This window comes from Falco rusticolus, chromosome 18, assembly GCF_015220075.1.
Source record: "Falco rusticolus isolate bFalRus1 chromosome 18, bFalRus1.pri, whole genome shotgun sequence".
Lineage (NCBI taxonomy): Eukaryota > Metazoa > Chordata > Aves > Falconiformes > Falconidae > Falco > Falco rusticolus.
In genome coordinates this window covers 5504119-5528489 of record NC_051204.1, presented here as the reverse complement: position 1 = coordinate 5528489, position 24371 = coordinate 5504119, and the positions used below count along the sequence as shown (strand labels likewise).

General features: G+C 54.2%; 6 protein-coding genes and 1 long non-coding RNA gene across 7 annotated transcripts in view; 1 reads left to right on the top strand and 6 right to left on the bottom strand.

Moving 5' to 3' along the window:
- Positions 1–1090: 1090 nt before the first annotated feature.
- Positions 1091–2613, bottom strand: LOC119159036 (feather keratin Cos1-1/Cos1-3/Cos2-1-like). The gene is made up of 3 exons (XM_037411561.1): positions 2572–2613; positions 1751–1852; positions 1091–1417 (listed from the first exon to the last, which is right to left on the bottom strand). The coding sequence occupies exons 1-3, from the start codon at positions 2611–2613 to the stop codon at positions 1091–1093; spliced, it is 471 nt and encodes a 156-aa protein (XP_037267458.1).
- A 4665-nt stretch (positions 2614–7278) lies between these two features.
- LOC119158820 (feather keratin Cos1-1/Cos1-3/Cos2-1-like) lies at positions 7279–7608 on the bottom strand. Its single transcript, XM_037411203.1, has one exon. It carries the CDS (start codon positions 7591–7593, stop codon positions 7279–7281), a length of 315 nt encoding a protein of 104 aa, XP_037267100.1. The 5' UTR covers positions 7594–7608.
- A 2488-nt stretch (positions 7609–10096) lies between these two features.
- On the bottom strand, positions 10097–11858 carry LOC119158819 (olfactory receptor 6F1). The gene is given in 3 exon segments (XM_037411202.1): positions 10097–11058; positions 11638–11708; positions 11818–11858. Coding segments are annotated over 3 exon segments (1074 nt in total).
- Positions 11859–14329: 2471 nt separating this feature from the next.
- On the bottom strand, positions 14330–16112 carry LOC119159035 (feather keratin Cos1-1/Cos1-3/Cos2-1). The gene is made up of 3 exons (XM_037411560.1): positions 16074–16112; positions 15005–15106; positions 14330–14671 (listed from the first exon to the last, which is right to left on the bottom strand). The coding sequence occupies exons 1-3, from the start codon at positions 16110–16112 to the stop codon at positions 14345–14347; spliced, it is 468 nt and encodes a 155-aa protein (XP_037267457.1). The 3' UTR covers positions 14330–14344.
- A 2178-nt stretch (positions 16113–18290) lies between these two features.
- On the bottom strand, positions 18291–20916 carry LOC119158899 (feather keratin Cos1-2-like). Its single transcript, XM_037411335.1, has 2 exons — positions 19420–20916; positions 18291–19043 (listed from the first exon to the last, which is right to left on the bottom strand). Exons 1-2 carry the CDS (start codon positions 19486–19488, stop codon positions 18699–18701), a joined length of 414 nt encoding a protein of 137 aa, XP_037267232.1. The 5' UTR covers positions 19489–20916; the 3' UTR covers positions 18291–18698.
- Positions 20917–20921: 5 nt separating this feature from the next.
- LOC119158902 lies at positions 20922–23436 on the bottom strand. The gene is made up of 3 exons (XR_005108006.1): positions 23359–23436; positions 23066–23186; positions 20922–21760 (listed from the first exon to the last, which is right to left on the bottom strand). It is a non-coding gene; the product is annotated as an uncharacterized LOC119158902 (long non-coding RNA).
- LOC119158898 (T cell receptor alpha chain MC.7.G5-like) overlaps positions 22731–24371 on the top strand; it is a 28533-nt gene continuing 26892 nt past the window's right edge. Inside the window, 2 exon segments of the mRNA XM_037411334.1 lie at positions 22731–22782; positions 23258–23541. Of these exon segments, the coding sequence (XP_037267231.1) occupies positions 22731–22782; positions 23258–23541 (336 nt within the window).

Here is a 24371-nt window from a genome sequence, read left to right as displayed (position 1 = left end):
GGCCTGGGACCACTGCTTGGGGACTGGCTGGGTATCGGTCAGCAGGTGGTAAGCAACTGTATTGTGCATCACTTCTTTTCTTTCCTCCATTCCCTTTGGATTTTGTTGCTCTCTCCTTCTTCCTCCTTTTCATTATAACCGTTAGTAGTAGTAGTATAGGTTTTCTTTTATTTAAATTATTAAATTGTTCTAATCTCAACCCTCAAGTTTTGCATTCCTTTTCAATTCTCCTCCCCATTTCTCTGGGTGATGGGGGAGTGAGTGAGCAGCTGTGTGGTACTTAGTTAAAGGCTGGGGTTGAACCACAACAACATGCCACAGGTAAAGCAGTGTCAATTTGGGGAATCTTATAAAATTTAATTTCCTGCAAATCAAAACAAATATCTGGTCACTGAGCTGGAGGTACTTAAGGAGAATAAGGACCCAATTTAGAGAAAAGGATGTTGTGGGACACAATGTCAAAGACCTGATGCCAGAATGCAGGGCTTGTTCCCCACTGCCTTAGAAGGAGCTGACTATGTCTTCCTCAGCTCCGAGAAACAGTGACTGAGCATCAAGGGACTCGTTGTCCTGTCCCACCCTCCCCTTCCTCTGGGAATGGTGAATGATCTGCTTGTGTCCCCACCTTATCCTCCACCACCCAAGGAAATGCTTTTCTTCCTCAGCAGCTCGAGACAATGACACCCAGAAAGGATTACACTGAGGCAGAGGCTGCGATGCAGAAAGCTTTAATGACTCTGAAGCAGGAAATGAGTTCCCTTGTAGAGGAGGCTGCTGGTGGTGGGAGATCACCAGCAGCTGCCAGAAGTTTGTGCCCGTCACCCATGGTGGAGATCCCACAGAGCAGCCATCTGCCTGCCCCACAGATGGAGAGGGCTTAGCAGATCCCCCCAGTTGTCTCTGGGAGACTTACAGCCCAGACACACAGAAGACAGGAGATGGGAGAGAGTCAAGCAGGGAAAGCAGACTTTGGCCATGTTTCAGAGACCCCAGCTCATGCTCAGCATCTCTGAAGTCAAGGGCCAGGAGCTCTGTCCTCAGTCTAGGTCTGGATTCCTGGGGGTCCTTGTCCGGGTTGTCACCAGTGGCTTTAGCAGGGGCGACATCTGCTGCCGCAGTAGCGGCTGGTGATGCAGGAGAGGTCAAAGCCCCCGGAGTTGATGGGCACTCCCTCACAGCTGAGGATGCTGCCAACGGCAGCGGAGGTGGAGGAGCCCACAACGGTGTTCTGCGGGAAGGAGCTGAGGATGGGGCCAGGCAGGGTCACCACCACGGGGGAGGGCTCGATGACGACGGTGGAGTTCTGGCACTGCCTGACACAGGGCTCGTTGCAGCTGTTGGCCAGCGGGGTCGGGCCGCAGGGCCGGCAGGGCATGCATGGGTTGCAGCAGGACATGGCTTGGGGCTGGAGGTGCACCTGGAGGGAGGAAGCAGAGCACAGGGACAGGTGAGGAGCAGTCTGCCACGAGTCCATCACCCCACTGTGAGCTCTTCAAAGACAGCTGCTGAGCTGCAGGGTAGAAACTGAGCAGAGGAGTTTCATGGCCTCATCCAGACACAGTTCGGCAAAGTACCACCATGCCCAGCCGAGCTGCTGCCTATCTCTTCAAGTAACAGCTCCCTCAGCCAAGCGCTAGGCCTTTGCCCTTCTCCCCCTCCCATGACAAGCAGCATCACAACCCAGCATCAGGTGGAGGATCACGCATCTGCGTGGCCACAGAAGGACATGGCGAAAGCGCTTCGGACTCACCTGGTTCCCAAGGAGAACGAGGAGAGAGAAGTGGATGAGAGAGCGAGGAGCTGCACTGGCTTTTATACTGGCCCTGACCTGCCCCAGGCCCACAGGTGGCTTCTGCGGAAGTGGCAATTTTCAAAGCTGCTCATGAGGTGAACGGAAAACATCCCAGCTAACAACATGGGCTGGGTGGCTGTTGTCCTGGATGCTGCCTTCTCATTTCCTGGCTAATTCCCTCACAGAGGCTTCCTCTGGGTGCGGGGACTGGGAGGTCCCAGGTGTCCAGGGCAGGAACGTGTTGGCATCAGGGTGCAGTGCACCCGAGTGTTGCTGGCCTGGGGCACGCTGGTGGGGTTGCTTCGGGCTGCGTTGACAGGAAGGGGCCCAGCTGCTCCCAGCCCTATAATCCTTGGCTGGTGACCCAAGGGCTTCCCTGCCTGAGGACATGCTGCGCCTTTCTTTTTGCTTCCCTCCCAACAGGATAAGGACAGCTTCCCTGTGTGGGCTGCCTGATGCTCCCCCAAGCCCTGAGGGAGTACTTGAGAGCCCCTTTTAGCCCCCACCCTCGAATACCACAGAGGTGCACGTCATGGCTTCCACAGAGTGCATCAGGTGGTGGGACTGGCTGATCCAGAGGTTTGGAGCTAGACAATATGTAGAAAGATAGAGTTATTACTTTCTATCAGGCATTACTTCTCTAAATGAAACTTGTTTAAACTTGAAACTTTACAGGCAGAAAGATGATATCTTTTTTGCAACCTGAGCATAGTAAGAAAATCCAAGTGATAAGGCTGGTTTTAAATTCTTTGTGGGGAATATTTGGACAGAGACCCAACCTCCTTGACGTTAACATTGTAAAACAACCAGACGAGTATCATGGTTACCTCTTTTCTCCAGCTTATGGAGAAAGTCTTTTTTTGGTGCTTTTATTGATGAAGATACAGCCACGGTCTCGTGGAACCACACCAAGGGTACGTGACCCTGGAGTGTACAATACTAACATTTCTGTAGCTTGCTTCACAACAGGGTATGCACACCTAGAGCTTTACAATCTCTCAGGTGCCCTGCAAAACCATTCCCTTTATCTTGTCACAGCCTCTGTGATATCTGTGAGTCATCTGGGGTGCTGGGACCCCCTTGCCCAGTGAGTTGATGGGCAAGTGTCTGCCAGATAAGCATATCATGGAGTTTGTGTCATTGGGCCCTAAATCTTAATGCTTCTTGCAGTCTAAAGAAAAGGGTAATTTCAAGGTTAAATGCATCACTTTAAGTGCAACAGAGGAAAGATCAATTTTGAGGCACTGAGGGATCTTGTGTTGTATTACAGTGCAAATCTAGGCAGTCACAACCTTAAAAAGGTTCTGATAGACCAGTGCTGTATCACCAGGAACAAGCAGAAGTGTGCAATAGATACCAAGGCCCCTTTGGAACATGCAGGAGGTAGTCTATGACAAAACAGTAATGACTGAAAATTTAAAAGCCTCTTTTATGAGCATGCACTGAAAGCACCCTTTTCTGCTCTCCTGGAAAGGCATAGCAACTGTAGGGAATTTGTAAAAAGTCTTCTGGAGCATCACAGAATGGTTGAGGTTGGAAGGGACCACTAGAAGTGACCTTGCCCAACCACACTTCTGAAGCAGGGTCACCTAGAGCAGGTTGCCCAGAATTATGTCTTGATGGCTCTTGAATCCCTTCAAGGAGGGAAACTCCACAACCTCTCTGGACAACCTGTTCCAGTGTTCAGTCACCATTACAGGAAAAAAGCGTTTTCAGACAGCCTCCTGTGTTTCAGCCTGTGCCCATCACCCATGGCACTGTCATGGGGCACCACTGAGAAGTTGTCTTTGCACCTTGCCTTCAGTTACTTATTTATACAGTGTATTGTGTTTACATGACAAGGTTTTGGCAGTGGAGGGGATTCCAGAGGTGGCTTCTGTGAGAAGATGCTAGAAGCCATTCCTGTGTTGGATGGACCCAGTTCCAGCTAGCTCCAAGAAAGACCCATCTGCGGCCAAAGATGAGCCAATCAGTGATGTTGCTAGCATTTCTCTGATAACATATTTAAGAAGAGGTAATAAATTGTTGTGCAACATCAGCTGGGAGAGAGGTAAGAATAGGTGAGAGGAAACAATTATGCAGACACCAAGGTCAGTGAAGGAGGGGGAGGTGGCATCAGAGCTCCAGGTGCTGGAGCAGATTTCCCTGCAGCCTGTGGTAGAGACCATGGTGATGCAGGTTGTCCTGCTGTAGCCTATGGAGGTCCACAGTGAAGTAGATATCCACCCTGGAGACCACAGAGGACCTCCTACCAGAGCAGGTAGATGTACCTTGAAGGAAGCTGTGAGCCCATTGAGAGCTGGAACAGGTTCCTGGCAGGAATGTGGTCCCACAGGGCACCCGTGCTGGAGAAGTCTGTTCCTGGAGGACTGCACCCCATGGAAGGGAGCCACACTGCAACAAGTTCATGAAAAACTGCAGCCTGTAGGAAGGACTGACATTAGAGAAGTTTGTGAAGGACTGTCTCCTGTGGGTGGGACCCCATGCTGGGGCTGGGGAAAAGCATGAGAGGGAAGGACCATCAGAGACAACATGTGACGAACTGACTGCACCTCATCATTGCCTGTCACCCTGCACCCCTTGAGGGGAGGAGGTAGAGAAGTCAAAAATGAAATTGAGCCCTGGAAGAAGGGAGGGTTGTGGGTAATGTGGATTTAGATTTGTTTGTATTTTTCGTTATCCTGCTCTAATTTTGATTGGAAATAAATTCTTGAATATAGAGGAATTCTAGAGGAATGAAGGCAGGTTAATTAACATTGATAATGTACAGCTGTGGGCTGGCTTCAGGGGTGGTGGGTTGGCTGATATGGATAATGTGCAGCCGGCTAGTTTGGGTAGTGCTGTGACAGCTGGGCTGAACGGAGGAGGAGCAGTGTGGCCTGGCATCTGGAGGAAGGAGAAACATCACGGACAGTAGAATCTGACCCACGGTAAAGCCTTGTTGTGGCCTGCTAGCCTGCCTGTGCTGTGACGCTCCAAGTTGACTCTGTGTTGCCAGCAATGGTAACTGCTAAGTGATTTCCCTGTTCTTATCTCAACCCATGGGCTTTCCATTGTATCTTGTGCCCCTACCCAGCTGAGGAGTGATAGAGAACCTTAGTGGGCACCTGGCAGCCAGCCAAGGTCAATCCACCACACATTATGAAGATCTCTCCTGAGCTTTCTGTTCTCTAGGGTAACCAGTTACAGTTCTCTCAGCCTTGCCTCATAGCAGAGATGCTCCAGTCCCTTAAATTATCTTTATGACCCTTCATTGACTCTTTCTACTGCATCCATATCTCCATTGTACTAAGGAGCCCAGAACTGGAAACAGTACCACAGGTGTTCTCTCATTGGTGCTGAGGGAAAGGATCACCTGCTGGTAACAGTCCTCCTAACGTAGTCCAGGTCATTGTTAGTCTTCTTTTAGGAAAGGGTCCATTTCTGGCTCATGATCAACTTGGTGTCCAGCAGGATAACCCAGGTAATTTTCTGCAAAGCTGTGTTCCAGTTGATCAGCCCCCAGCACAGAGGAACGACCCTGTCCTCCACCCTGCTCCTGTGGTGCTGGCAGTCTGTGGGGTCTGTGTAAGGGCAAGCCCCCGCACCGCAGGGTCCCCAAGCCTGCCGATGTGGGAAGGACTTGTGTAGAGGAATGAAGGCAGTGGGTTGATTAACATTATGTGCAGCTGTGGCCTTGCTGCAGAGGCAGTGGGTTGGTTGACATGGACGATGTGCAGCTGTAGCTCATACCCACAAAATGGTTAAATAGCCCTGAGGAGTGTGGGAGGAGGAGGCTGGATGGAGGAGGCAGCGGTGCTGGAGAAGGAAGAACCCAAATGTAGCAGAGAGAAGGAGCAGTGTGGTCTGGCCTCAGGAGGATGGAGAAACAGCACAGACAGTAGACTCTAACCCACGGTAAAGCCTTGTTGCAGCTTGCCAGCTTGCTTGTGCTGCAACAGACTTGGCCTGTGCATGGGGAGCTGCGATGCTGCATGAAGTACAAGGGCACGCCAGCCCTGGAGCTCAGGGAATGCTGATGGAGCTTGGTGCCTTGGGGAAGGCACCCCACCCCACGCTCCAGCATGTGCCCCATGGTTGGGCTGGTGCCAGCACTCTGACATTCGGGCACAGCTCGGGGATCCTGCTGAGTGCAGAGTCAAATCCCACTGCCATGTCTCTGCAGAGCTGGGGGCATCTCCTCTCACGCAGCACCTTTCTAGAGCAGAGGCCACTTGTGGGACTGTAGAGTTTCTGGGCCTGAAGAAAGCTGCTCCTTGCTAGGAGGAAAAAAGGCACCAAAGAGCACCCATGTGTGGTTGGTCACCAGTCAGTGTCATAAGGCTGTTTTCACCCAAGGGGGAGCTGGATTCACCAGGACAGGGGACTCTAGCACAAGGCCTGCTGCAGCTGGTAGCTACGCTAACTTGTGAGCTCCTCAGCCCTACACACGTGGGCTACAGAAGGGCTGTGGCAGACACTGTGCTGAAGGGTGACAGGGCTGCATGGGGAAGTTGTCCCTGCTGCCCATGTGCAGGCAGGCTGACCATGGCCCCTAGATCAGGTGATGGAGGGAAGGAGCAGGTGCAGTAGGGAGTGTGGGCCATCCCCAAGGCTATTCACCCATTCCCAGTTCCTGCCACCCTTTGGCAACTTCTTCTTCTGAGCCTCCTTGCCCAGCAGAGCTACCTCCAAAACAAGAGAAGCACTCTTCCCCAAGGCTTTACTGACATCCCCAGGACCTCCCACGTGCCCACAGTTCTTCTCTGGAGGACAGCAGTTGTCAGGAGTTCTCTTATTCACCAGTTCCAAGGAGATATTTCTGAGAAGAGCCACAGCAAGGAAGGAGTGATAGCTGTTGGCTGAAGATTAACTAGGCTCCTCTTTGTCAGCTTCAGGAGGCAGTGCCTGAAAGAAGACTCGTTGCATTCTGTTCCACCATCCAATGCCTCTAGGAGTGATGAAGGGTCCCCCTGTGCCCCCACCTGTTTCCCCTTCAAAGCAATGTCCCTCCCTCAGCAGTCAATGTGCGGATGAAAGACAACCAAAAGGACACAGACACAGTTGCAGAAAACTTTTAATGAGTCTAAAGAGGGAAAGGAGATCTGTCCAAGTGGAGACCACCAGTGCAGGGAGGAGCAGAAGCAGCCAAGAATCTGTTTGCCTTTTCCTGCAGCAGAGTTCCCACAGCGTATCCGTTGGCCAGCATGGCAAAGGGAGACAAGCTGGCAGGTCACTCCAGGCTGCTTTCTGGGGTCCTCACAGCAGGCTTTGAGGGCAGCACAAGACAAGAAAGAAGAGAGAGAAAAAGTCCAAGTGGAAGAGAGGAAAGGTAGACGTTGGCCATGTTTTCAGAGAGCCCAGGGTGACACATTTCAGGCTGCCCTTGCAGGACAAGCCTGAGATGATCAGCTGCTCTTAAAACAATGGCACAAAGTTTGATCCTTTGTCCAGCATCGTGTTTCTGGGTTCCTGGGAGTCCTTATCCAAGGCTGTTGCCAGCACCTTTAGCAGGGGCGACACCTGCTGCCGCAGTAGCGGCTGGTGATGCAGGAGAGGTCAAAGCCCCCGGAGTTGATGGGCACTCCCTCACAGCTGAGGATGCTGCCAACGGCAGCGGAGGTGGAGGAGCCCACAACGGTGTTCTGCGGGAAGGAGCTGAGGATGGGGCCGGGCAGGGTCACCACCACTGGAGAAGGCTCGATGACAACGACAGAGTCCTGGCACTGCCTGCAACAGGGCTCGTTGCAGCTGTTGGCCAGCGGGGTCGGGCCGCAGGGCTGGCAGGGCTGGCAGGGCTGGCACGGGTTGCAGCAGGACATGTCTTGGGGCTGGAGGTGCACCTGGGAGAGAGGGCAGGGAGGAAGCAAAACATGGGGATGCATGAGGAGCAGCCTGTCGCCAAACCATGGGGGAGCCAAAGAACATGCAGGGCCGGAGGAGGAGGCTGTGCAGCGATGTATGAGGGTTCCTTGGCCTCATCCTGCCAGGGCCCAAAAAGAGCCACCAGGACCTATGTGGCTACTGCCTAACCCCTGTGACCAGAAGCCACTTCAGGACAGTCCTAGCCTCCCTCCATGCCTAACCTTCTCCCCACTTCCCTCCCCATGACAAGCAGCCCCTAGACCTGGCACAGAACAAAGTCGGCACCAGCTGAGAGGTCCGCTGAGGTGAGAGCTTTGAGAGACAGCAGAGAAGGAGAAGGGGCTTGAGACTCACCTGACTCCCAGGGAGAAGGAGGCAAGAGAAGTGGATGAGGGAGCGAGGAGCTGGGCTGGCTTTTATCATGGACCTTCAGTGCCCCAGGCTGCCAGAGGCATCCCTTGTGGAGGTGATTATTTTCTGACAAGCTCATCTTGAATGCAAAGCATCCCAGCTAATGCTGTGGGCCGTGTCCTGGCTTCCGGAATTGCTGCCTTTCCATTTCCTGGGCACATTCCCCGCTCAAGGCATCTTTGGCGTGACAGGATGAGAGACCCCAGCATTTCCCGTGCAAAACATGCCAGCGTGGGCAGGGGACTCATCTCACGTGCTGGAGGAGTCTGGTAAAGGTCAATGATGTCAGCCTGCGTCACTGCTTTGGGGCTTTTTGTGGCCCTGCTGGCAAGAAGTGTCTCAGTTCCTGTGTTTGACCCTGTCCTGCCTACCACTGCTCCCAGTAAAATTCTGCTTGCCTGTTTTTCCTCCTTTTCTGCACCAGGGAGAGGGTTTGGGCACGTCTGGGGCGTTTTCCTTCACCTGAGTGCTCTAGTCTTGCTGTGGTCATCCCCAGATGTCCATGGCAGAGTCCACGATTGGTTGTGTTCCTGTACGTGTTCTTTTGTTATGTGCACTCGTGTGCAGCTGGGTCTGTGTGAATGCACGTGGGTGCAGAAATGTCTGCGTGATTCCATGTTGATGTGCATGAGTGTGTGTGTCTCCCTCCTCAGGAGGGATTGCTCTGCTCACAGCAGCAGCATTCTCCACTGCTCTGTCAATGAGCTCCACAGAGTAGCCAGAGTCAGGAGGACCCTGACTGCACATGAACCATAACAGAACAAACCTGGCAGAGAATTGTCCCCAGCACAGGCACTGAAATGCTTTCTCCAGCCTCAGTGAGCTGTCCCAGACATTTTCCCAAATGCCACCGAGAAAGAGAGCACAGCTGACAAGGGTGGGCATCAGCCTGACCTTGGGCACTGGTGCCTGGGCCAAATTCAGGTGCACACAAGAGAGCCACCTCCAGAAGCACCACTGCTTCCAGAAGGGAGGAGTAGATGTTCAGTCCAGACTCAGTCATCCCATTTGGAGAGCTCTACACCCAGGTGAAATCAACCCCACACTGCTCACAAAGGTGTGTCTGCCATGTGGATGCATCTTCCCTATGAAATGGTCACATGGACTCCCTTCACTGTCAGTGCACAGCAAGAAGAGTTTGGAGAATGATTCAGCTATTCTGAAATGAAAGTCATATGAAGGCAGAAAGCAAGTGCCCTTTGGAAGTGCTAATGTCCTCCCGGCGTGTGTGCAGAGAGACTTGTGACCCAGCCAGCCTTGCACAGCTCTGCAGTTTGGGGACTTTGCCAGCCCCATTAAAGTGTTTCCACAACAAAGCCCGAAATGGGTGGAACTATGGACTGTTGAAAATTGATGTGGGGTTTTAGATGTGGAAATACCCTGACACATCTAGCATGAAGCACAGCAATTTGCGTATTTTTAATAAAAAATTAAAAAGTTCTTTCAGAGACTGGAGAGAGGAAAGAAGGGGAATGTAAATTTTATTGATGGTCTTATGCTAGAAATAATGACTATAGGTAGAGATATCAGACATTGTCAAATTTTATCATGAGCCAGAGTAGGATTCAATGAAACAGCCACAAGAGTGGGGCATAGATACACCCAGAAAATATCAAACTAAACAGAAAAATACAAACCTATTTCCTAAAGCAATGAGGCAGCTGCTGGGACTTCTTTAGGGGATTCAGATGAATCCCTGAAAAAATGGAGCACATAGCAAACTGCAATACAAACCTGTGGGAGGATCACTCCTCCAGTGTTCTATCAGAGGAGTGTTTCTGGATGGGGTTTGTGACCTTTTGCAAGCGCTGGTCTTTAGAGCACTGGGAGGCATTCAGGGTTTACCCAGGAATGAACAGGGGGAGATGGAAGCATTAGCCTTGAGGCTCAGCCCAGCCTAAGATGAGCTTACTGGGGAACTGGTGGCTTCTCACTGCCTGAGTTGCCCAGGTGCACTTACACTTTGGTGAGGAACTTCTGCAGGGCAGAAGTCGTGGGAGGGAGAGGGTGAATCTCTTTGCTCCCACTGAAGCCTGTTGAAAAGCCACTTCATTTCTTCTGGAAAGCCCGACCCAGAGCTTGCTTCACTTCTTTGTTCCTGAGTGTGTAAATGAAGGGGTTCAACAAAGGGGTTACAACTGTGTTGAAAGTATTCACGAGTTTGTTCAGATCCAGGGATTTCTGGGCTGATGGCTTGACGTACAGGAACATGGTGGAGCCATACCAGATCATGACGACACTGAGATGGGCAGAGCAAGTGGAAAAGGCCTTTTTCCGGCCATGGGCTGAGTGGATCCTCAGGATGGAGGAGATGATGTATATGTAGGAGACCAGGGTGACCACACAGGAGGCCACCACAACAATTAAGGAGACAAGGAAGGTTGCCAGCTCCACGGGCCATGTGTCACTGCAGGAGAGGGCAAGGCAGGAATCTATATCACAGAGGAAATGATTGATGACATTTGGCCCACAGAATGTCAGCCTGGATGTCAGAAAGGCCAGCACTGAGATGGCCAGAAAGCCTCCCAGCCAGGAGCTGAGTGCCAGCCGAGTAGAGAGGACGCTGTTCATGAGGGAGCTGTATCTCAAGGGGTAGCATATGGCTAAATAGCGATCATATGCCATCACAGACAGGAGAAAACACTCAGTGGAGCCTAGAGAGAGAAGAAACAACAGCTGGAGGATGCAAGCACTGAAGGAGATAGTCTGGCTACTCCCCAGCATGACTCCTATGGCTTTGGGAACAGCACCCGTAGTGTACCAGATCTCCAGAAAGGAGAGATTACAGAGGAAAAAGTACATTGGGGTATGGAGGTTACTGTTCATCCAGATGAGGGCTATGATGGATGCATTGCCTATTACTGTCAGGCAGTACATCAGTGCAAATGCCACCACAAGGGAGATCCGGGAATGCCACATGCCCGGGAAGCCAAGAAGGATGAATTCTTCCACACCTGTTCCGTTTGCAGTGGGCCTTGACGTGTTGAGGTTCATCTGCAAAGACAAATTTTCTGTGAGCATTTGCATGCCTGTGCTATCCTTCAGGTGCTACTGGTAGCGAAACAAAGCCATCATCCCTGAAAAAGCAGTCAGTGCAGAGCACGGGAAAACAGCATCTACTCTAAGTTAAAACTGCCAGGGAAATCCTTCCCCCAGAAACACCTTTGGGCAACGGGTCTGACCCTGAAGGTCAGGGTTCGCCAAATGAACCTGGATAATTGTTTATCCATGCCTCAGTGGCTTAAGACAAAGTCCTCTGAGCTGAATCCCATCCTCTAGGATGGTAGCTCTGCTGAGAAGGCAGCTGAACTGAGGGGTTTTATCTATGCCCTCCCTGCAAACAAGGGAGGATTCTTGATCAGTTATTTAGGGGAGAACTGATCTCATCCTCAGGTAGGTATCTAAGACAGATGGAGTTGAACCATCACCCAAAGGATTCCTTTCTCTCCTTTCTTCCTCCTCAGGAACTTACATCCCAGAAATCTCATGTGGCTAAAGAGCAGAGAAATCCCCCTTAATCTGGCTCTCCTTAAGTGTGCAAGGCACTGGAAGTCTAAGCTGTATGACTTAGGCAGGCTTCACTCACCAGCTCAGCCATGGAAATGATCCAAACAACATGTCTTCATGGACCATCCTTCAGATGAAGCCATGGTCCCCTTGGCTGAGGGAGAGCATTGGGAAGAGGTTGATTTATTTGGGGGAGCTCTGAATGCCGTGATGTCAAAGGAATGTCCACCTGTGCATGGACAGGTCTCACCTTGCCAACTCACTTCAAGCTGCATGCAACTGCCTGGGGTTGCTTCCTCTCCATCCACCTTGTAGGTACTGACAGCTTGTGCTGCTGATCTTCTTCTCCCCTTCACAGCCATCACTGCACTTCCACGAGGAGCTCTGTGTGCACACACAGTGGAAAGCCTCTGCAGTTTGTTTCCATCTAGTGAGAGCATACATCAGAGAGTCACCAGCATCATTAGCATAGGAACATCCCCACACCCACCTCATTAACACACTGAAGCTCAAACTGGCTAGACCTGGGAGACGGTTTGCTGTTTTCCTTCTGTGGCCCACAGGGAGTTTGACCTCTGGGGGATCTTAGGGGCTTGTGGAGATGGATAATGCTCCCTCTTCACACAGGCCAATTAAAGGCCAGCAGTGCAATTCTCTGGAGTGGCTCTCGGGCAGGGTGTTTGCCTCCTGCCCGCAGCTGTGGTATGTGAGTCTTGTCAGTAACTCGGTGATCTCTTGTGTACCCATTTGCTGATGCACAGGAGATGTCTGAAACAGCCATGTCCTGAAAGACTGGAAATGTCAAGTATTTGGTGCTGAACAGTAACAGGGGCTTGAAACCCCCAGGGTGAGAGATAACTAAAGGCGACTATGGGACACATGAATACTGAGAGAGTAAGTTCCAGGGATTCACCTACCTCGTTGCAGAGCCTCTAACTGCTGTTAAAGCCTAAGTCTTCAGTCCTCATTGAACTGATCTAAGTAAAGATCTAAGCGCAAAGTCAGAGCGGAGATGAGGAGGGGGGAATTGATCTCCCTTCCCTCCAAAGCAGGTGTCTCTGGGTGAGCTCCACTGATCATCAGTGGAGAGAAACAGGCACTGTCAAAACTCGGCTCTCTCCTGGCTCACACCATGCCCTGGCTATGCATTCCTCCTGCATTTCTGCATTGCCAGAGCTTCCTTTTCCCTCTCTTGATCTCAGAGCCTTCTGAGAGGACAGGGAATCAGGAGCAGGATGAAACACCTTTGCAGCAGTTCCCAGGTTCCTCACACTGTTGGCAGTGTTCTGGAGCCAGCTCTGAAGGGCCAGGCACCACAGGTGTTCCCCACAAACCCCAGGCAATGCAGCAGTGGAGACCAGAGACCTGGGTGAAAGCACAACTCTCCTCTGGTGTTAACGTTGTGGGAAGTAATTGGCATTATTTTGCTGTGGCATCCACACTGATCTGAGGTCCCCTATCCCAGCCAACACTAGGACAAATGACAAGACACTACCAAAGAGAGAGACACCTTCCAGGCCACCTACACCTACCAGACTGCTAACTTTTATGGCTTGTTCTAGTACCAGGAAAAGAAAGGCCAAGCCCCACGGCATGTGTTCTGTCAGGCAGTAGCTGGCCCCAAGATCTCAATGGGGGAGCAGTCCACCATGCAGAAGCAGGCAGTATGCCCACCAGGAGAAGAGCTGGCCTGCGGGAAGCTGCTTCATGCCTGGGGGAAGGCCAGGGGCCACAGGGCACAGACCACTGACTCTGTGAGTCACCATAGCCCTGCCCATCTGTGTATCTGCTGTGCTGTGCTGGGAACTATTTGTGGGACAGAGGGTATATAGGTGACCTGCCCTTGCTATCCTTGCCCTTGGATGCAGGCCATGCCCCATCATTATTGGGGCAGGTGGGAGGATAAGGAGGAGAAGGTCTTGGACTCTAGTAAATGCTTTTTCTTACTCTATCCCCACTCCTGCATCCTTTGCAGTAATCTTCTCACTGAGTTTCTTCTCTCAACACAAAGCTACTCAGACTATGAGGAACTCCATTCTTCACAGACTTCTGAGCTGCTGACCGCTCATGTGCTCCAGCAGCATCAGGATCCTCACTGAGGGACAGCAGTGGCTGGGCTCCCCATCTGCAGGACGTGCTCTGAGGCCAAGGGGCTGTGTCTGAGCAGAGATGCCATAACACAGACCCTGATTGCCAATGGCTTTCAAGAAGCTGACTATGTCTTCCTCAGCTCCAAGAAACAGTGACTGAGCATCAAGGGACTCGTTGTCCTGTCCCACCCTCCCCTTCCTCTGGGCATGGTGAATGATCTGCTTGTGTCCCCACCTTATCCTCCACCACCCAAGGAAATGCTTTTCTTCCTCAGCAGCTCGAGACAATGACACCCAGAAAGGATTACACTGAGGCAGAGGCTGCGATGCAGAAAGCTTTAATGACTCTGAAGCAGGAAATGAGTTCCCTTGTAGAGGAGGCTGCTGGTGGTGGGAGATCACCGGCAGCTGCCAGAAGTTTGTGCCCGTCACCCATGGTGGAGATCCCACAGAGCAGCCATCTGCCTGCCCCACAGATGGAGAGGGCTTAGCAGATCCCCCCAGTTGTCTCTGGGAGACTTACAGCCCAGACACACAGAAGACAGGAGATGGGAGAGAGTCAAGCAGGGAAAGCAGACTTTGGCCATGTTTCAGAGACCCCAGCTCATGCTCAGCATCTCTGAAGTCAAGGGCCAGGAGCTCTGTCCTCAGTCTAGGTCTGGATTCCTGGGGGTCCTTGTCCGGGCCGTCACCAGTGGCTTTAGCAGGGGCGACACCTGCTGCCGCAGTAGCGGCTGGTGATGCAGGAGAGGTCAAAGCCCCCGGAGTTGATGGGCACTCCCTCACAGCTGAGGATGCTGCCAACGGCAGCGGAGGTGGAGGAGCCCACAACGGTGTTCTGCGGGAAGGAGCTGAGGATGGGGCCAGGCAGGGTCACCACCACGGGGGAGGGCTCGATGACGACGGTGGAGTTCTGGCACTGCCTGACACAGGGCTCGTTGCAGCTGTTGGCCAGCGGGGTCGGGCCGCAGGGCCGGCAGGGCATGCACGGGTTGCAGCAGGACATGGCTTGGGGCTGGAGGTGCACCTGGAGGGAGGAAGCAGAGCACAGGGACAGGTGAGGAGCAGTCTGCCACGAGTCCATCACCCCACTGTGAGCTCTTCAAAGACAGCTGCTGAGCTGCAGGGTAGAAACTGAGCAGAGGAGTTTCATGGCCTCATCCAGACACAGTTCGGCAAAGTACCACCATGCCCAGCCGAGCTGCTGCCTATCTCTTCAAGTAACAGCTCCCTCAGCCAAGCGCTAGGCCTTTGCCCTTCTCCCCCTCCCATGACAAGCAGCATCACAACCCAGCATCAGGTGGAGGATCACGCATCTGCGTGGCCACAGAAGGACATGGCGAAAGCGCTTCGGACTCACCTGGTTCCCAAGGAGAACGAGGAGAGAGAAGTGGATGAGAGAGCGAGGAGCTGCGCTGGCTTTTATACTGGCCCTGACCTGCCCCAGGCCCACAGGTGGCTTCTGCGGAAGTGGCAATTTTCAAAGCTGCTCATGAGGTGAACGGAAAACATCCCAGCTAACAACATGGGCTGGGTGGCTGTTGTCCTGGATGCTGCCTTCTCATTTCCTGGCTAATTCCCTCACAGAGGCTTCCTCTGGGTGCGGGGACTGGGAGGTCCCAGGTGTCCAGGGCAGGAACGTGTTGGCATCAGGGTGCAGTGCACCCGAGTGTTGCTGGCCTGGGGCACGCTGGTGGGGTTGCCTCGGGCTGCGTTGACAGGAAGGGGCCCAGCTGCTCCCAGCCCTATAATCCTTGGCTGGTGACCCAAGGGCTTCCCTGCCTGAGGATGTGCCATGTCATTCTCTTTCCCTCTCTTCCTCTGTCCCACCCTACTTGCCCCAGTGCTCATTTGTGGTCATCTTCCCAGCCATCTGGGCTGCAGTGGTGGATTTCATTCTCTTCCTCCTCAAGCTTTCCATATGCCTTTTAAATATCTCAAAGGAGGAAAGCCCAGAAGCTCTCTGGGCAATGACAGTCCTTGGTCCCCTTCACCAGTTTAAAAAAGAGTTTGCTGATATTTAAGACTGAGCTTTCTGTGTTTCAGCCTGTGCCCATTGCCTGTGGTCCTGTCGCTGGGAGTTTCTAAGACGGGACTGGCTATTTTCTTTGCACTATGTATTGATTTTGCATGGCAAGGTTTTGGTAATACGGGGAGCCACAGGGGAGACTTCTGTGAGAAGCTGCTAGAAGTTTCCCCCATGTCCAACAGAGCCAATGCCAGCCGGCTCCAAGACGGATCCACCACTGACCACGCTGAGCCCATCAGCGATGGTGGTTGTGCCTCTGCGATAGCTTATTTAAGAAGGGATAAAAAAACCTACTCCTGTGGAACAGCCACCAGAGGACAGGAGTGAGAACATGTGAGAGAAAGAACCCTGCAGACACCAAGGTCAGTGAAGAAAGGGAAGGAGGAGGTGCTTCAGGTGCCAGATCAGAGATTCCCTGGCAGCCTGTGATGAAGACCATGGTGCGGCAGGCTGTCCCCCTCAGCCCATGTAGGTTAATGGTGGAGCAGATACCCACCCACAGCCCGTGGAGGACCCCACGCTGGAACAGGGGGATACCCGAAGGATGCTGTGTCCCCATGGAAAGCCCATGCTGGAGCAAGCCCCTGGTAGGACCTGTGACCCCGCAAAGAGAAGCCCACCCTGGAGTGGGTTTGCTGGCAAGGGACCCACACTGAAGCAGTCTGTTCCCAGAGGATGGAACCCCATGGAAGGGATTCAAGCTGGAACATTTAGTGAAGAACTTATGTTGGAGAAGTTCATGGAGGAATGTCTCCCATGGGAGGGACTCCATGCTGTAGCAAGGGAAGGTCATGAGAGGAAGGAGCAGCAGAGGCAATGTGTGATGAGCTGACCACAATCCTCACTGCCCAGCACTCTGTGCTGCTCAAGGAGGCGAGGAGGTATAGAACATCGGGAGTGAAGTTGAGCTTGGGAAGAAGGGAAGGGTGGGGGGAAGGTGTTTTAAGATTTGGTATTATTTCTCATTATCCTACCCTGACTGGATTGGCAACAAATTAAATTAATTTCCCCAAGTCGAGTCTGTTTTGACTGTGGCAGTAATTGCTGAGTGATCTCCCTGTCCTCATCTTGATCCACAAGTCTTTCATTATATTTTCTCTCCTCCGTCCAGCTGAAGAGGGGTAGTGACAGAGTGGCTTGGTGGGCACCTGGCGTTCAGCCAGGGTCAACCCACCACACCCTCCCTTCAGGTATTTATATAAGTTGGTAAGATCCCCCCTGAGCCCTCTCTTTGGTGTTGAACAGTCCCAGCTCTCTCAGCCTTTCCTCACAGGAGAGATGCTCCAGTTCATTCATCATCCTTGTGCCCCTTCTTCGGATTCTTTCCAGTAGTTCCATAGCTCCCTTGTACTGGGGAGGATAGAACTGGAACCAGTACTCCAGGAGTGGCCTCATCAGTGCTGAGTAGAGAGGAACCATCATGTTCCTCAACTTTCTGGCAACACTCCTCCCAGGGCAGCCCAGAACACCACTGGCTTTCTTTGAGGCAAGGGGACATTGCTGGCCCATTGTCAAGTTGGGGCCCAGCAGGACAACCCAGGTCATTCTCTGCAAATCTGCTTTACAGCTGGACAGTGCTCAGTACATACTGGTGCATGGGGTTGCTCCTCCCCTGGTGCAGGACTTTGGCTCCTCTGAGCCCATTTTGCCAGCCTGTTGAGGTCCCTCTGAATGGCAGCAAGATCCTCTGCTCTGCATGGGGCTTTTTGTAAAGCAGGGATAGACTATGTGAAAAAAATTTATCTGGTGCCTGGAAATTAGCTCAAGCAGCTACAGGTCCTGCCATTACCCAGAGAAACCATGAGGGCTGATGTGGTCCACTCTGTGGATGCTGAAATAGGGTACATTCTCCAGAAACCAGGTTTGATGGCCTATGAGATAGCTAGGGTCTATACAGCTCTGGAGTCCACCATGCACAAAAGACATGGTCCTGTTGGAGTAGGTGCGGAGGAGGCCACAAAAATGATCAGAAAGGTGGAACCTTTCCTATGAGGAAAGGCGGAGAGAGGTGGCATTGTTCAGCCTGGAGAAGAAAAGACTCTGGGGAGACCTTATTGTAGCCTTTCAGTACTTAAAGGGGGCTTGCAAGAAAGATGGGGACAAACTTTTCAGCAGGACCTGTTGCAATAAGACAAGGGGTAACATTTTTAAGCTAGAAGAGGATAGATTCAGACTAGCTATCAGGAAGAGATTTTTTAAATAAGGCCAGTGAAACGCTGGCACAGGTTGCCCAGGAAGGTAGCGGATGCTTCATCCCTGGAAACATTCAAGGTCTGCTTGGACAGGGCACTGAGCAACCTCATCTATTGAAGATGCCCTTGCTCATTACAGGGGGGTTGGACTAGATGACATTTAAAGGTCCTTTCCAACGCAAACTATTCTATGATTCCATGACTTGATGAATCCTTTGCTTCAAGAGGCAGTGCCTGAAAGAGGACTCGTTGCATTCTGTTCCACCATCCAATGCCTCTAGGAGTGATGAAGGGTCCCCCTGTGCCCCCACCTGTTTCCCCTTCAAAGCAATGTCCCTCCCTCAGCAGTCAATGTGCGGATGAAAGACAACCAAAAGGACACAGACACAGTTGCAGAAAACTTTTAATGAGTCTAAAGAGGGAAAGGAGATCTGTCCAAGTGGAGACCACCAGTGCAGGGAGGAGCAGAAGCAGCCAAGAATCTGTTTGCCTTTTCCTGCAGCAGAGTTCCCACAGCGTATCCGTTGGCCAGCATGGCAAAGGGAGACAAGCTGGCAGGTCACTCCAGGCTGCTTTCTGGGGTCCTCACAGCAGGCTTTGAGGGCAGCACAAGACAAGAAAGAAGAGAGAGAAAAAGTCCAAGTGGAAGAGAGGAAAGGTAGACGTTGGCCATGTTTTCAGAGAGCCCAGGGTGACACATTTCAGGCTGCCCTTGCAGGACAAGCCTGAGATGATCAGCTGCTCTTAAAACAATGGCACAAAGTTTGATCCTTTGTCCAGCATCGTGTTTCTGGGTTCCTGGGAGTCCTTATCCAAGGCCGTTGCCAGCACCTTTAGCAGGGGCGACACCTGCTGCCGCAGTAGCGGCTGGTGATGCAGGAGAGGTCAAAGCCCCCGGAGTTGATGGGCACTCCCTCACAGCTGAGGATGCTGCCAACGGCAGCGGAGGTGGAGGAGCCCACGGCGGTGTTCTGCGGGAAGGAGCTGAGGATGGGGCCGGGCAGGGTCACCACCACTGGAGAAGGCTGGATGACGATGGTGGAGCTCTGGCACTGCCTGCAACAGGGCTCATTGCAGCTGCTGGCCAGCGGGGTCGGGCCGCAGGGCTGGCAGGGCTGGCAGGGCTGGCAGGGCTGGCACTGGTCACAGCAGGACATGTCTTGGGGCTGGAGGTGCACCTGGGAGAGAGGGCAGGGAGGAAGCAAAACATGGGGATGCATGAGGAGCAGCCTGTCACCAAACCATGGGGGAGCCAAAGAACATGCAGGGCCGGAGGAGGAGGCTGTGCAGCGATGTATGAGGGTTCCTTGGCCTCATCCTGCCAGGGCCCAAAAAGAGCCACCAGGACCTATGTGGCTACTGCCTAACCCCTGTGACCAGAAGCCACTTCAGGACAGTCCTAGCCTCCCTCCATGCCTAACCTTCTCCCCACTTCCCTCCCCATGACAAGCAGCCCCTAGACCTGGCACAGAACAAAGTCGGCACCAGCTGAGAGGTCCGCTGAGGTGAGAGCTTTGAGAGACAGCAGAGAAGGAGAAGGGGCTTGAGACTCACCTGACTCCCAGGGAGAAGGAGGCAAGAGAAGTGGATGAGGGAGCGAGGAGCTGGGCTGGCTTTTATCATGGACCTTCAGTGCCCCAGGCTGCCAGAGGCATCCCTTGTGGAGGTGATTATTTTCTGACAAGCTCATCTTGAATGCAAAGCATCCCAGCTAATGCTGTGGGCCGTGTCCTGGCTTCCGGAATTGCTGCCTTTCCATTTCCTGGGCACATTCCCCGGTCAAGGCATCTTTGGCGTGACAGGATGAGAGACCCCAGCATTTCTCGTGCAAAACATGCCAGCGTGGGCAGGGGACTCATCTCACGTGCTGGAGGAGTCTGGTAAAGGTCAATGATGTCAGCCTGCGTCACTGCTTTGGGGCTTTTTGTGGCCCTGCTGGCAAGAAGTGTCTCAGTTCCTGTGTTTGACCATACCCCACCTAACACCGCTCCCAGTAAAATTCTGCTTGCCTGTTTTGCCTGCCCATGTTTTACACCAGGGAGGGGGACAGGGGAAGATGTGCAGGCTGCTTTTCAGAAGAAAAGGCCAGATAGCAAATAACATAATAAAATGGCTGTTTTAGTAAGATAGAATAAAAAGACAAATAAAGCTAACGAGTAAACCTTTCGTCCCTTCAGATGCTGGGAACCCTGTGTTCATGCAGCATCACATGGACCCAGGTAGACTTTGCCAAGGCACACTGCGCAGATCCCTCCCATGGAGATCTTCAGATTCCTCCCCCCCGCATGCCATGGTGTCTTTTATTTTACTTAACAAATAAAAAAAAAAAATCCTGTATCTTCTCCTTACACACTGGAAGGTTATTTCTGCCATGACACTCACCAGGGTGCAGCACATGATGGCACTGGGCACTCCAGCAGATTCCCTTGCAGCAGTTACTCATGCTGGTGTACAGGCTCCTCAAACCTTTAGTGCAAGGTCCAATAGAGCAGATAGGTCTTTCCTAAGAACACTGACTCCTTGAATACTATGCTTTCTTCACAGCCTCTGATACAACTCCCCTCTGTGCAATACCATGATCACATGTAGGACCTTGTCCTTCCCTGCAATGCTCCCCCCAAATCCCCGCTGGTGTCCCCAGGGTGTCCCTAATTGAGTGCAAAGTTGCTCATGTTTATGCATGTGTTCTCTTATCTGCACTGGTCTGCATGCTGGATTTGTGCAAGGGGCCCAGGGGAGGGTGGTCAGCAACATAAAACCAAGCTGGAGGCCAGTGACTAGTGGTGTGTTCCATGGATCAGTACTGGGTCCTGCTGAACCTCTTTGTTAATAATCTGAATGATGGAACAGATTGTACCCTCAGCAGGTTTCTAGACAACACCAAACTGGGAGGAGTGGCTGATATACCAGTATAGAGGAATGAAGGCAGTGGGCTGATTACATTGATAACATGCAGCTGTGGCCTTGCCGCAAAGGCAGTGGGTTATTGTCATGGACGATGTGCAGCTGCAGCTCATCCTGCTAAGTGGTTAAATAGCCCTGAGGCGTGTGGGAGAGAGGCTGGTTGGAGGAGGAGCTGGATGTAGCCGAGAGAAGCAGCAGTGTGGCCTGGCCTCTGGAGGATGGAGACACAGCATGGACAGTAGGATGTGACCCATGGTAAAGCCTTGTTGCAGCTTGCTAGTTTTGCTCATGCTGTGACAATTGGTGTCCCATGTGAGGAAAACTGATTTGGACTCAAATTGCAACATACCAGAGGGTCTGGCCACCATCCAGGGGGACCTCACCAGGTTGGAGAAATAGGCTGATTGGAACCTCATGGAGTTCAAGAAGGAAAAGTGAAAAATTCCTGCCCCTGGGGAATAATAACTCCATGTACCAGGGCAGCCTGGGGTCACCCAGCTAGAAAGCAGCTTTGCAGAAAAAAAAAAACTAATGGTCTGGTAGACACCATGTTGGCCATGAGCCAGCAATGTGCCACTGTGTCAAGGAAGTCCAATGGTATCCTCGGCTGCCTTAGACAAAGTATTGCCAAGAGGTCAAGAGAGGTGATTGCTCCCCTGGATTCAGCACTGATGGGCCACAGCTGGAGTTGGCATCCTCTCCCATATCTACTTTACGACCAAAGTGGTGACAAAAGGTTTCAGTAAGAGGATGGTAGGGTGAGTGGAACATTGGCTGGACTACCAGGCTCAAAGAGTTGTGAGTAGTGGTGCAAAGCCCAGTAGGCAGACAATAGTGGGGTCTCTCAGGGATCAGCAGTAGGATGAATGAATTTCCATGAATGCCAGAAGTAGGAAGGATACTTTCCACAAGTTTGAGGATGATGTTCAATCACAGGGAACAGATGGTACATCTGTAGAGCCAGATTGTTCCCAGCAGCAGCAGGAACTACCTGTTCAAAGGAAAGAGAAGACTGACCAGCCGTGGAAGTGCTCTGCAACAGGCGGAGTGGCAATGAACAGCTGCTGGAACATGGGGAGTTCTCCTTCAGCCACAGGCTAAAAGAAAATCTGAGAACTGGCATGGCTGTCCCTGGCAGCTTCTGCAATCTCCATCAGAGCAGCCTGATCTAAGGGGAACTGTTCCAAGCAGGGGCTGATCTCGATGACCTTGGGAGCCCATTCTGCCCCAGCACCGTGATCCCCCAACACTGCTGCTCACCCCGACCCCTGCACGGGCGCTTTGTCCCCACACCGCCTTTGCCTCTGCACAGCTCTTGGGGCTGGGGTGCAGGGAGGCTGCGGGGCTCCTCGCTGCCGCCCGCAGGGATCCGAGGCCGCCGGTTCCAGCCCCTGAGCTGGGAGACAGCGCTGGGAAGCTGCTCCATCCCCTGGATCAAGGTGCTGCTGCTGGCGCTGCGCAGGCGGCTTCTGGCTCAGCCCTGGGCGGCGCTGGCGGGGGGGTCGGGGGGAGCGGGGCGGCCGGAGCGGGGAGCCGGGGCCGGCGGGGGGGGGGGTGGGGGGGCGCGGGGCGGCCGGAGCGGGGAGCCGGGGGGGGTCGGGGGGAGCGGGGCGGCCGGAGCGGGGAGCCGGGGCCGGCGGGGGGGGGGGGGCGGGGAGAGCGGGGCGGCCGGAGCGGGGAGCCGGGGCCGGCGGGGGGGGGGGCGGGGAGAGCGGGGCGGCCGGAGCGGGGAGCCGGGGCCGGCGGGGGGGGGGGCGGGGCGGCCGGAGCGGGGAGCCGGGGGGGGCGGGGCGGCCGGAGCGGGGAGCCGGGGGGGACGGGGGGGCGGGGCGGCCGGAGCGGGGAGCCGGGGGGGGCGGGGCGGCCGGCGCGGGGGGCCGGGGGGGGCGGGGGGGGCGGGGGGGGGCGGGGGGGGCGGGGCGGCCGGAGCGGGGAGCCGGGGCCGGCGGCGGAGCGGCGGGATGCGGCGGGGCCGGGGCTGGTGGCTGACGGCGCTGGCCGCCGTGCTCCTGGGTGCGCGGGTCTGGCGGGGGTCGGGGCTGAGCGGGGGTGGCCCCCGCAGGTCCCTGGAGGCTGCTGTGCGCTCTGGCTTCTTCCCGGAGCGCTGCCCCCCCGAGCCGCCCTCCCGTCCGTCCCTCCCTCTGCCACCGTCCCGCGTTCCCTCAGGAAACATGGCGCTGGCCGCTGCGCAGCCCCCGCTGCCTCCGTCCCCCCGTGTCTCCCCGTGCAGCGCCTGCAGTCACTGCTTCCCCTCTGCCTTCCTCCCCCTCGTCCCGCTGGTTTCCCCACTGACCACCTTCCACCCGCCGTCCGCGCACTCCTCTCTCCACCGACTGTTAACGGACGCTTCTGCCAATGCACAGGCCGACACCCTCTGGAAACCTCTCCTCTCCGGATGCTCCTGACTGGGTTTTGTTCTGGGAAACAGCGGGCAGGGCTGGGCACAAAGCCGGTTTTGAGGATTCTCCCTTCTTTTTCTCCTCGGCAGTGGCCGCGGCCAGAGCCCAGGTGCACCAGAAGCCATCGGCGGAGACCACCGAGGGGACCAGCATCAGCCTCAGCTGCTCACACCCCAGTATAAAATCTTACGACTTCATCTACTGGTACCGCCAGCTCCCGGGCCAAAGCCCCACGTACATCGCGAGCGGTAGCGAAGGGACCTCACTGGTGCAGGACCCTCCGGGGCGGCTCTCGGTGGCGGCAGACCGGCGGTCCAGCTCCCTGTGGCTGACCCGGCCCCAGCTCCGGGACGCGGCGGTGTACTACTGCGCCGTGGGAGAGACACGGGGAGCGGGGCCGGGGCTGCGGCCGGGCACGAACCGCCGGGGGGGCGGACCGGGCGGCTGGGGCGGGGGGCAGGTCCAGCCAGGCCCGCCAGGGGGCGCTGCCGCTCCGCCCGCCACCGGCCCCGGCCCCTTGGCACCGCGTGCACAGCCGGCCGTGCAGCCTCAGAGGATGCCCAAGCGCCTCCTGCCTTGGAGGGCTGTGAGAAGCCCAGCTGCGCCCTGGCTGCCACGCTGACAGCCTTCCCCTTGGCCCTTGCAAACCTGCACACTGGAAGGGTCACAGTTTGGTGCCTTTCCTTGCTCTGAGCACTTTTAACAATTTCTTCTCCTTCTGGCAGTGTGTGCACACCTGACTCGGAAGAATCTCTTCTTCATCCCCTCCCATCAGGTATCTGCACTCATAGCCAAGGTCCTCCCGAGCCTTCTCTTCCCCGGGATGAACACTGCCATCCCCTCAGCCAGTCCCCATAGGAAAGATGCACCATTTTCCTGGGCTTGCTCCAATAGATTGTGCTGGGGAGCCCAGAACTGGACCCAGCACTCCAGAGGTGGCCTCACCAGCACTGACTAAAAAGGAAGGATCAGGTCCCTTTTCCTGCTGGCAACTCACGTCCTACTGCAGCCCAGGATGCTGTTGGCCTTCCTTGACACAAGGGTGCATTGCCAGATCAGACTCAGGAACACCCCTGAGATGCTGAAGCAGAGGGCGACACGGCAGTGAGTGTTCAGGAGAAGTATCCCAGACGCTTGTCCAACTCTTACTCTTTCTTCAGCGTCCACCAATGACCAGTGTTAGAGGAGGGGGCTCTTGGTAGG

Coding starts and splice junctions, on each gene's coding strand:
- LOC119159036 (XM_037411561.1), bottom strand. CDS start 2,613: ATGATACTCGTCTGGTTGTTTTACAATGTTAACGTCAAGGAG. Junction 1,853..2,571: donor ACAATGTTAACGTCAAGGAG/GTTGGGTCTCTG, acceptor CCACTTCCGCAG/AAGCCACCTGTGGGCCTGGG. Junction 1,418..1,750: donor TCGTTCTCCTTGGGAACCAG/GTGAGTCCGAAG, acceptor TCCTCCCTCCAG/GTGCACCTCCAGCCCCAAGC.
- LOC119158820 (XM_037411203.1), bottom strand. CDS start 7,593: ATGTCCTGCTGCAACCCGTGCCAGCCCTGCCAGCCCTGCCAGCCCTGC.
- LOC119159035 (XM_037411560.1), bottom strand. CDS start 16,112: ATGGTCTTCATCACAGGCTGCCAGGGAATCTCTGATCTG. Junction 15,107..16,073: donor GCCAGGGAATCTCTGATCTG/GCACCTGAAGCA, acceptor CCACTTCCGCAG/AAGCCACCTGTGGGCCTGGG. Junction 14,672..15,004: donor TCGTTCTCCTTGGGAACCAG/GTGAGTCCGAAG, acceptor TCCTCCCTCCAG/GTGCACCTCCAGCCCCAAGC.
- LOC119158899 (XM_037411335.1), bottom strand. CDS start 19,488: ATGATAAAAGCCAGCCCAGCTCCTCGCTCCCTCATCCACTTCTCTTGC. Junction 19,044..19,419: donor TCCTTCTCCCTGGGAGTCAG/GTGAGTCTCAAG, acceptor CCTCTCTCCCAG/GTGCACCTCCAGCCCCAAGA.